Below are 10,098 nucleotides of genomic sequence, written 5' to 3' on the forward strand. Positions count from 1 at the left end.
TGCTCCCTCCTCTCCCGGGATAGCTGGCGCGCTCCGGCCCCTCGGCCCCGCCTCTTTCTCCTGGCCGGTGTCCGCCCCGCCTCCACCGCGCCCCGCCCGCCGTTCTCTGCCGCAGTCGGGCGCTCATCGTCATTCCGCTCTCGCCGCCGCCGCCACCCCCGCCCCCCGCTCACTGCCCCCGCCCCCGCCCGGTCCCCGCCGCCGCCGCCGCCGCCTGCCCAGCGGCCCGGGAGGCGGAGGCGCGGGGGAGGAGGCCCCGCTTGGCTCCGCAGTCCCGGATGCTGCATGACTTCATCCTTCCGCCGGCTCCCCTGCTGAGCTAGGGCCGGTCCGGCAGCTAGCCCGCCGTCCGCGCCCCGCTGCAGTCCCGCGCCCGCCCCGCGCCCACCCCGCGCCCGCCATGTCCGAGATCCTACCCTACAGCGAGGACAAGATGGGCCGCTTCGGCGCAGACCCTGAGGGCTCCGACCTCTCCTTCAGCTGCCGCCTGCAGGACACCAACTCCTTCTTCGCGGGCAACCAGGCCAAGCGACCCCCCAAGCTGGGCCAGATCGGCCGAGCCAAGCGAGGTACGCGGCCCCGGCTCGGAGTCGCCTCCTGACCCAGAAACCCTCCGCCGGCGCCCCCCGGCTGCCATTCCCCGCCGAGTGGCCGCAGCTCCTGCCGCAGACCAGCGCAGCCAGCCGCTCTTCGGCCCGGGTTGGGGGGAGGGTCCCTGCTGCAGTGTTGTCCCCCTCTTACCCTCTCCCGGGAACACAGTGCCCCGGATTCGATTGATGCTTGCCACCTCTGGAAGCAGAGCCCTAGCACCTGGGCGAGGGGGAGGGGCCGGTCCGGGCATTTGGGGCTGCTTGGAAGTAGGAACGCAAAATGATGGGCCAATTCTTTGGGATCAAATGCTGAGTCGGTGGATGCTACGAAGAACCTTCAGGTCCAGAGAGGCGTCCGACTGGAGGGCAGGAAGGCCAGGGGTTCTGTTGTCCTGGTTGTTTGCATTGGGGAGGGGGACTTCGTTGGTGCCAGGATCAGAAGACGGGTTCAAGCAGCAAGAGGTTTAGGTGAGGGAGAGGGTCGGACTAGCTGTATGTTCCGTTTGAACCCCATTTGAGGAGGGGGTTCTGTTGAAGTGAGGGTTGAAGAGGGAGGTTCTATGAGCTAGAGCTATCTGATCAGCTGAGATGAAGGAAGGCTCAGGTGGCGGGAGGGTTCGTATTGGGAGGTAGAATTGCCGGAGCTTTTGGAAGAGGGGTGTTCCAACATAGAGGAGGGAAAGGGGTCTGTGGGAGCGAGGCTTGGTAGCCTGTCGGGAGGTTGGAGTGTTCGGATGGGGAAAGCTCGGTGGCATCGGGTTCCGAGGGGCGTCGCTGGGCCGGGGGCAGTAGCTATGCGGGGCGCGAGGACACGGGGCCCATTCTCGCCGCCGCCCCCCGAGGCCGCGCGGCTGACGCGCTTTCTCCCTGCGCAGTGGTGATCGAGGATGACCGGATAGACGACGTGCTGAAGGGGATGGGGGAGAAGCCGCCGTCCGGAGTGTAGACGCGCTGGCTCCGGCGGCGGGCTCCGGGCCCAGCCCCGCAGCGGCCAGGAGCGCGGGCTGGCGATGCGGCTGCCGGCGCCCCCCGCCCCGGCCCAAGCGCCCGCGGGCGGGGGCTGCAGGTCTGCGCCGCCGCTGGGTCAGTGTCTCTGCCACCGCTGCCAGGCACTCCGGAGCTGTCCGCTTCAGCACCACGGCGGCGGTGGTAGCGGCGGTGCGGACCCGCCCGGAGCCCGCCGCCGCGCTCATGCACTTTAGAACCTCGGGCCGCAGCCCCACCCCGCACACCGGAACGGACACAGAGACCCGCGGCCCCCATTCCCCGGCCCGCCCTCTCCCGCACGGCTCCCCTGCCCCGCCCCCCTCCGGCCAGTTTGGTCTGCAGACCGGGTGGCTGCCGGTGTCGGACCGCGCGTGGCCAGGGATGTTTGGCTGCGTATTTGCATGAGCTTCCCACCCACCTGAGCCCAGCCCTCCGGGCAGTTCCTAACCCTCACCCCAGTCTGGCGTGACCCCAGCCTCTTTCTAAGGAACTTCCTCAGCACATTTGTATTTTTATATCCGATTCTTTGTTTACTGGCTCCGCTCATGGTTCGTGCCCTCCCCCAATAGCCTCCGCCATGGTCTTCTGCGCCTGGCAGATAGGACAGGTGTTGAGGCTGGGTTGGGACAAGCCCCCAACATGGTAACCAACCATATGGTCAGTCTGTCAGGGCCTCACTCCAGGAGGTTCTCTGGCAGACCCCTTTCCCCCAAGGTATCACCTTCTAAGGGCCCAGATCTGATTTTACCTTGGATCCTTTCGTTCTACCCCTGGGAACCCAAATGGGGACTGCTCTGCACCTTTGGATGACACCTGTGGACCTGGAGATGTCCTCAACCCAGGGGTGTCCTTTGTAAAATGTTCCTCCATCCTCACTGTATCAGGAGTGTGTGAATAAACACAGACCTCCCTGTGTGTGTGTGTGTGTGTGGCCACTGCTTCAGTCTGCTCAGGAGCGGGGCCAAAATGGGAGGGAATACTTGGGAATCTCAGGTGCAAAGTTGCTGGTGCGGGAGGGTTGCCAGTCGAACGAACACAGGAAGGCCAGCCTGAGCTGGGCACATCATTACCATGTGGCCTCCTTAGGTACATGAACAGTCTAAGCAGGACAGGTCACCAGCTTAGGGGCTGGAGCTGGGGTCAGAAACATAAAGCAATCTAGATTCAAAGTCTGCTATTTCCTGTACACAAATGCAAGTTGGAAGGGGGCCTTTTAGCCTGGCTGGTGTACAGAAGGGTCCTTGAAATTTACCCCAGGGGATGAATTACTGGTAGTTTGGCATGGTAGAGAAAGAGATGGGGAACCCAGGAGAAATCTAAGGAACACAAGAAGGAAGCCAGAAACCTGGGATCTGGGACCTAGTTAGAGCAGGGCTGAATTGGCTCACATGGGCTTGTTCTCACAACCTCTGTCTTGCACATGAGACCTCTGGGATGTGAGCACCTTCGAAACAACTCCCAAACTTGAGTCAGGAATTCCTGAGAAGCTCAGGGCAGAAAGGCAGGGAGAGCTGGAGAACCATGCTCTAGCCTCACAACTGAATGGCACTGAGAAAGTCTTCAGGATCTGAGTCTTGGAAGAAGCAGGGTGAGGTGGGAGGGCTGGGAGGTGATAGGATCTGAGCTCCTAGGGCCAGTTGGGCCACACTGAGCTCCCCACCCTTGTGCATGAGGTAGAAGTGGAAGTGGAAACTGCTGCCGTAGGTTGCATGCCTCAAAGACCAGCCATAACGGGCTTGGGCATAGTGTCTGACTCGAAAGTGGGGGGCTGCAGAGGTCATTGAGATGAACCGGCCCCCAGGGACCAGCACCCGGCTCACCTGCAAGGCAGACAGAGAAGTCATCGATGATGAGTCATCTCCAGGTTCTCAAAGGTCAGTACTGCCCCAGATGCCCTCCCAGTCAAACCTCAGGTACTACCCTCCATCCAGTAGCTCAAACTTTCGATGGCAAGGAGTAAGCCACATTCTCCACTCCTGGCCATTTCATGAGAGCAGGGATATGTTCTAGATAGGAGCATGGGAGTACAGAAGGCACTGCTTTCCTATCAGCTGTTCACCTTCCCAGTCTGTGACACCTGTCCGGACTGTTAACTTATCCCTGATGCAACCCAGTAGCCAAACATTGGCCTTTGTGAGCTTAATCACTCTAGCCCCCTGTAATCTTAATCCAGCTTAAAGCTCCCATTTTTTAGAGAACCATGCTTCTGAGGGTGATCCATCACCTGCTCCAAACCAGACCTCTAATTTTTCAGTTCTTTCCATCCCTTCATCCCCACCTCTTAATCTGCCCTCCTCTCTTGTTGCTTCCTCACCTCACTCAGCACCTGGTCCACAATGTGGATACCTTCAGATGATATGGTCCAAGGATCCTGTTCCCCAGCCAGCAAGGCATCCAGCGTGCCCTTCTCAAGCACCACGTCAAAGGAGCCACTAGGGAAGCCCAGCATCCGTACATCCATGGTCTCCCAGCGCAGCCTGGGTATGTGGGCATAGCGAGCCTGCATGGCAGCCACCACTACTGATGAGTAATCCACACTGGTCACATCGGGAAAGCCTCCAAGGAACAGCTCATAGCTCAGAGCACTATTCCCACAACCTGGTGTGGGATGGGATGGGTAGCAAAAGAGCTAGGTTAGCTTTGGTTCTCAACTCCCCCAATTATTCTTCCACTCTTGGTCCCACATTTTCTCTCAGTCCAAATCTTCCAGGACTGAAGGAAAAGGCAGAAAGGTACAGAAAACAGCATAAGCCTTAGAATCACACAGACCTGTGCACAAACCCCTGGCTGTATGAACTAGGGCAAGTTGTTTCAATATCAATAACTTAGATTTCCTATTCAGCAAAACGAAGATAACAGTCAATAGCTAGCCTGCATAAAGGATGCAACACACTAATTTAAGAACCAGAACATCTGTGGAATGGCCGAAGGAGGTCAGAACTTAGGAATTCAAGGATCTGCTATCCCTAATCACACAGCGGTGGAAAAATCATTTGACTTCTTGGACTTCAGTTTCCTCGAACTCAGAATGGTAATAATACTGGCTTCATTAGAAATGTAATATTAGTATTATCCTAATCCCTAAACCTTTAGAGGACCTTGGAAGATATCCACCCTGGGCAGGTTTCATGATAAGAGTTATTATCTTTGATTTCCATGGCAGAATTGATAAGTAAAGGGGAAGCTAGGTGGGGACACACAGCAGGGTTGATCCCTTAAGATTTTTCACGTACATGTTGAGTACTACATATTGGTCTCTGTTGATGAATAAGAGTGCCTTCCTTCAAGAAACTCGTGCTCTGATGGGAAGGAGAAATGTGGAATCGGGCAACTGCAACATAGTACAATGAATATTTCAATAGGGATAGGCTGTGGGAGCACAAAGCAGGGAGCCTGATCCCACCCCAGGTGAATTAGCCAACAGTTTCAGGGAAGCTGACAAATAAGCAGCATCTTGGGGGAGGGGGGCAGAGGAGACACAACACTGGTAGGAAATGCTTAGAATGCAATCTCAAAGAGGAAGTATCAGGTTAGAGAGGGGTGGAGGTTAGAGGAGTAGATGTGGATCTATAGCCCAATGGATATGACTGCTTTAAAAGATCAGTGGCCTCTGCCAGGCCATCCTGTGGCCAGTCTCAGGCTGAGAATGAGACCAGATAACAGCTCTTGGCAGTCCCATGTAGGGGATCCTTGGATCTTAGAATTAGGCTCCTTTTAACCCTCACTTACTTCCCTAAAAGGATTACAGGATCAACTGTTGAGATATCCCTAATCTAGTAGAGCTTAGCACCTAAACAGGGCATCCAGAAGCAGCAGGCCAGTCCTCAGCAGTCCCTTCGCATGCTCCTCCTCAGGCTCTGGGGCTCAGGGAGAGTACTGTCTTGCCTGAGAAAGCCTAATGCATGCTTCCCCATGATGGACCTGCAAGTACTGATAGATACAGAACAAGGGATGGTAAGTGAGGGGAGCTGTATAGGAGACCCTAACTCAGTTCCAGGCAAAAATTTCAATGTGTTCTCTGACACAATCCCTTCATCACCTAGCATCCAACCTCTTAAGCCTGCAGAACTCTACCCAACTGTAGACAAACTCACATTTACTTACTTTGTTCCCTTTGGTATAGGATGACACCTTTCAAGAAACCTTTCATGGTTACAAAGCAGTGATTTGATTTCTGCCTCAGTGATTTGGGGCCCACAACTAAGAAAGAGATTGGAAAGAACACTGCCTCCCAAAGTGGGGATTTAGGGAAGCAAAGCCCTGGAGAACTGACCCAAATTCAAGAACACATCATACATGGGTCCAGAGCTATGAGGATGCTAAACCAACACCAAGGAAACTGAGATGTAAGCCTGAATGCCAATTCATTAATAACAAAAAATAGCCATCATGAGAACTGGACAGTGAAATTATTTGGTCAGTCCCTTCTCTCTAGAAGGCAAATTTTGATCAGAAGATTCCTACAGAGCATGGAATGAAGCAAAGAAAGAGAATCAGAGAAGTATAATGACAATAAAGTGGGGACAGCCATCCATTTGCATTCACCTGCCATGAGAACAGTCTAGTCATAGGGACCAGAAACACAAGTCCTCAGGCAATGTCTCTGAACATTCCTGAATAAACTACCTCTCTGACTTTCATTTTCAATAATAATGAGGACTGGAGGTATAGCTCAGTGGTAGAGTAGTTTTCTAGCATGCACAAGGCCCTGAGTTTAATCTTTAATGTGTGTGGGGGTGTGTGCATACACACACACATACACATACACACACACACATAAGCATGGTTCAATAATAATGATCATTAACAGTCACTGAAATTGAAAAACAGGTAGCATGCTAAGCACTTCATAAGAACTGTTTATTTTCATAGTAGACTCATATAGAAGATATTGTTATATTACCATTCCCATTTTCTAGATGGGGAAATTGAGAAACACAGATAAAGAACATACCCAAAACTACAGTCAGAGGTAGAGTCCTAATTTGGACCCTGGCCTGCCTCACTATAGAGCCAGAGCTCTTAAACCACTATGCTCAACTACCTTCCAACTTCTGAGAGGCCCACTTACCTTCCATGGTGACATTTCATCTTTATCTATATCAGTAAGCCCATTAAGCTGTAATTCACAATGTAGTCATTGCAACAGTTTCAACAGAATGCTAATATGCCTCTCCACCCATCTGTGTGGTGTAGCAGCAGAACTAGAAGCTTTGGAGTTGGAGTGTACCCTACTTCACCTTGCTACATGATAGTAATAGACACTGTCAATACTCTGACCAGATCTCCTTGGAGTCCTTTAAGCAATTTTTATATGTCCCTAGGTTGTGGTGTATGTTTGCATTAAAGTTTGCATCTGTGACTCTTCAGGCTGAAATTACACTCAGGGAAACTTTGTCTGACATCACAATTTTGCTTGGCTTCTCTTTAGCTATTATCCCAATTTCTCACCAATATCTCCTTGGAACTCTTATCTAACAAATGACTTGGACATATCCTCATCTCAGATTTGCTCCTGAGAAACCCATAGCAATGGGGTTGCCAAATCCAGCTCACCACCCACCTTTGTAAATAAAGTTTTATTGGAGCATGGCTATTCTTATGTATGTGTACATACAGTACAACAGCAAAACTGAGTAGTTGTGACAGAGACTGCAAAGTTTAAAATATTTACCATCCGGCCATGTTCTGAAAAAGTTTATAAACCCCTACGCTAGAATAAGTCTCTTAATACTTTTCACTCACTTTTAGGGGTTGTCACAAGGATTAAATAAGTTTAAAAAGGCCCGGCATGTTCTACGGCATCTACCAGGTTCTTACCTTATGTTTGTTGAGGTGGCATGTAACATATGGTATTCCCCACATCCTGGGTCCTGTTGTTAAATCTTGGAGATCCTTTCTGAAAAGCCCTCCCTTTTGATTTTTAGACTTTTTACCCCTCCTATCCAAAAAAGGCTACCTCTCAGTCAGGCAGAGTTAAGGCAGAGTTACTCTGCCAACCACCAGCATAAGAATTAGCTGTGTTGAAAATAAATACCTTGGCTTGGAAGTCTGAGGCAAGAGGATCGTGAGTTCAAACCAGCCTAAGGAACTTAGTGAGGCCCTAAGCAACTTAGTGAGACCCTGTCTTTAAATAAAATGTAAAATGGGCTGGTGATGTGGCTCAGTGGTTAAGCACCCCTGGGTTTAATCCCTGGTTTAAAAAAAAAAAAAAAAAGATTCCTAGAACCCATCCCTGGAATTAGAATCTCAGGGTGAGGTCCAGCTTTCCAGGTGATTTTGATGCACACTACAGCTTGAAAAACAAAACTCTATTGTAAACTATACATAAATGGGACAGTTTACAATCACAATGTTAATGAAATGTTAACTTCTGGGGGAAGGGTTTTTGGGAGGAATTACATGGAAAACCTGGAATATACATGAGGCTTACTGTGTCAGGTCTTGCTCTAGATATCTTTCCTATTCAATCATCTTAGAAAACCAATATTTAACTACCCATTTTTTAGAGGTTGAGAAAATGGAGGTATAGAAATTTAAGTATTATGTGCAAGATGACACAGCCAGAATTAGATGAGCCAAAATTCCAACATGATTAGCAGCATCCAGAGTCCAAGTTCTTTTTTTGTACTGGGATGGAACTCAGGGGCACTTTACTACTGGGTACATTCCCATATTTTTTTAATTTTTACTTTGAGGCAGGAGCTCACTAAATTGCAGAGGCTGACCCCAAACTTGCAATCTTTCTGCCTTTGCCTCAGGATTCACTGGGATTACAAGCGAGGGCCACTGTGCCTGACCACAGTCCAAATTCTTCACCACTAGGTTACACTTCCTTTCTAGTCCTAATGTTCTACTTCACACACTGAATAGAGCACACATCAGATACATCATTCATATCCTATATACGGTATGTATTTTGAGATGATCCTTTTACAGGTACCAAATATTCCAGTTAAATACATAAAGACTTTGAGGCAGAAAAATAAAAACTATAACTGGTAGAAAACCCTTTGCTCATTCAAGTTTCACTATAAGCCTCCAAGGCTGACAGTGGGAGAGAATCCCTAGTGGGGAGGCTGGACCTCTCAAAGCCTACCTAGCATCTCAGCACCTCTTTTCTTCAGGAAATCACACCAATCTCGCCAAAATCTCCACTCCCATCTCCGAGGGCGCTGTTTTTACCTTCATTTCACACTGGGCATAGCGCTAAGTTTCAGCCAGGATTCGGAGAGTGCTAACTTCCTCTAGGTAACAATGGCTCCCGGTGCCAAACTGGCGCAAAAAGAAGAGCGCTAAGCATGTGCTCGAGATGTCTGCACATGCCTTATCCCGTATGAAATCGTAGTCCCATTTCTAAAAATGAAACTGACGCTCACAACGGAGGCATTACTTGTCCTAGGTTATACTGCCAATTTGTATTGAGACTTGAACTAGGTCCTCCGTCTTCCCCCTGTGCCTGAGGCTACCTCCCGAGAGTCCGGAACAGGGTCCGGATCACGCCTGTTTGTCCTAGCTAACTACAAGAGCTGGATTCGGAGATACTGGATCTTGGCTTCCCACTGGGGTGTCCACTGAGAGGGACAAACAGACAAGAAGAAAGTGGATGAAGTCAGGCCAAGCCTGATACAGCCTGACCTCCTGGCCGGGACAGCACCGGGGCTACCCACCTAGCACCAGGATACGATCCTCCGGCCGCAGCTCAGGCTCTAGGAGGGAACGGAAGGAGGAGAAGTCCCCGAACCACTCGTAGGGCGCAGAGTCCGCCGCGCCTCGATAGCGCTGGTCCCAGTACTGGACCTCGCAATACTCGAAGTTCCGCTCGGGTAACTCGGGCCCCGGCGCGGGGGCCCCAGGAGAAGCCATGCTCTCAGCAACCTCCAGTGTCCGACCTCCGTAGCCAATCGGGAGGGTGGGATGTGGGAGGCGGGGCGCTTGTGTCTCCGCCCACCATCTGCAGTTGCTCAACACAAACACGTGGAACTTCCGCCTTCTGCTAAGCGCTCTTTGAAGAATCCTCCGGCTGGGAAAACCGGATCATCGCCTGGATGCTCCGTCCTCTGGCTGCTCTGCCTCGTTGCTTTCGCCGGCCACACTTAAGTGCTAGACTTACTTGAGCTCACCACTGCCCTCTTATGTTTCAGTTTGAACGGCTCCTTCCATTAATAATTAAAAACAAATGGAAAATTCACTTCTTCCCAAGCCGTTCTTGAGCACCCAGAAGGCTAGGAAGGGAAGCGGGAGGGGTGCAGACCAACTTTGCCCTCCAGCATGAACATAAGTATTCCCAGCATAGGGAAGGTGGAATGCTTGGCGAGAGAGGAACAGAACCGTTTGCCCAGGACTGGGTATATACTGGGGAGTAAGACTTTGTTCCTGCTGTTTTGGAGTGTATAGTTCCCCCAGAGGAGACAGATACGGAAGAAATAAATTTTAGTCTAGTAAAGGACTCTGGCTCTTCGGATCAGCCCTTAGTTTAGTGGTACGCCTGGCGCGAGGAACGGAACTAAGTGTCGAAGGG

At 51.3% G+C, this 10,098-nt stretch overlaps 2 protein-coding genes across 2 annotated transcripts in view; one reads left to right on the forward strand and one right to left on the reverse strand.

Moving 5' to 3' along the window:
• The window catches only part of LOC306670899 (EEF1AKMT4-ECE2 readthrough transcript protein), a 32,401-nt gene extending 22,924 nt beyond the window's left edge, over positions 1-9,477 (reverse strand). The window contains 2 exon segments of the mRNA XM_079155944.1: positions 3,892-4,175; positions 9,248-9,477. Coding sequence (XP_079012070.1) covers positions 3,892-4,175; positions 9,248-9,443 — 480 coding nt within the window. The 5' untranslated portion in view covers positions 9,444-9,477.
• On the forward strand, positions 161-2,492 carry CAMK2N2 (calcium/calmodulin dependent protein kinase II inhibitor 2). The gene is made up of 2 exons (XM_079155943.1): positions 161-569; positions 1,466-2,492. Exons 1-2 carry the CDS (start codon positions 401-403, stop codon positions 1,534-1,536), a joined length of 240 nt encoding a protein of 79 aa, XP_079012069.1. The 5' UTR covers positions 161-400; the 3' UTR covers positions 1,537-2,492.
• Positions 9,478-10,098: the final 621 nt, after the last annotated feature.

Source organism: Sciurus vulgaris, assembly GCF_902686455.1.
Source record: "Sciurus vulgaris genome assembly, chromosome: 10".
Classification (NCBI taxonomy): Eukaryota; Metazoa; Chordata; class Mammalia; order Rodentia; family Sciuridae; genus Sciurus; species Sciurus vulgaris.

Excerpts from the sequence above, each read along its gene's own strand:
- CAMK2N2 (XM_079155943.1), top strand. The coding sequence starts at position 401 with ATGTCCGAGATCCTACCCTACAGCGAGGACAAGATGGGCCGCTTCGGC. Across the intron at positions 570-1,465 it reads GATCGGCCGAGCCAAGCGAG|TGGTGATCGAGGATGACCGG; the intron begins GTACGCGGCCCC and ends CTCCCTGCGCAG.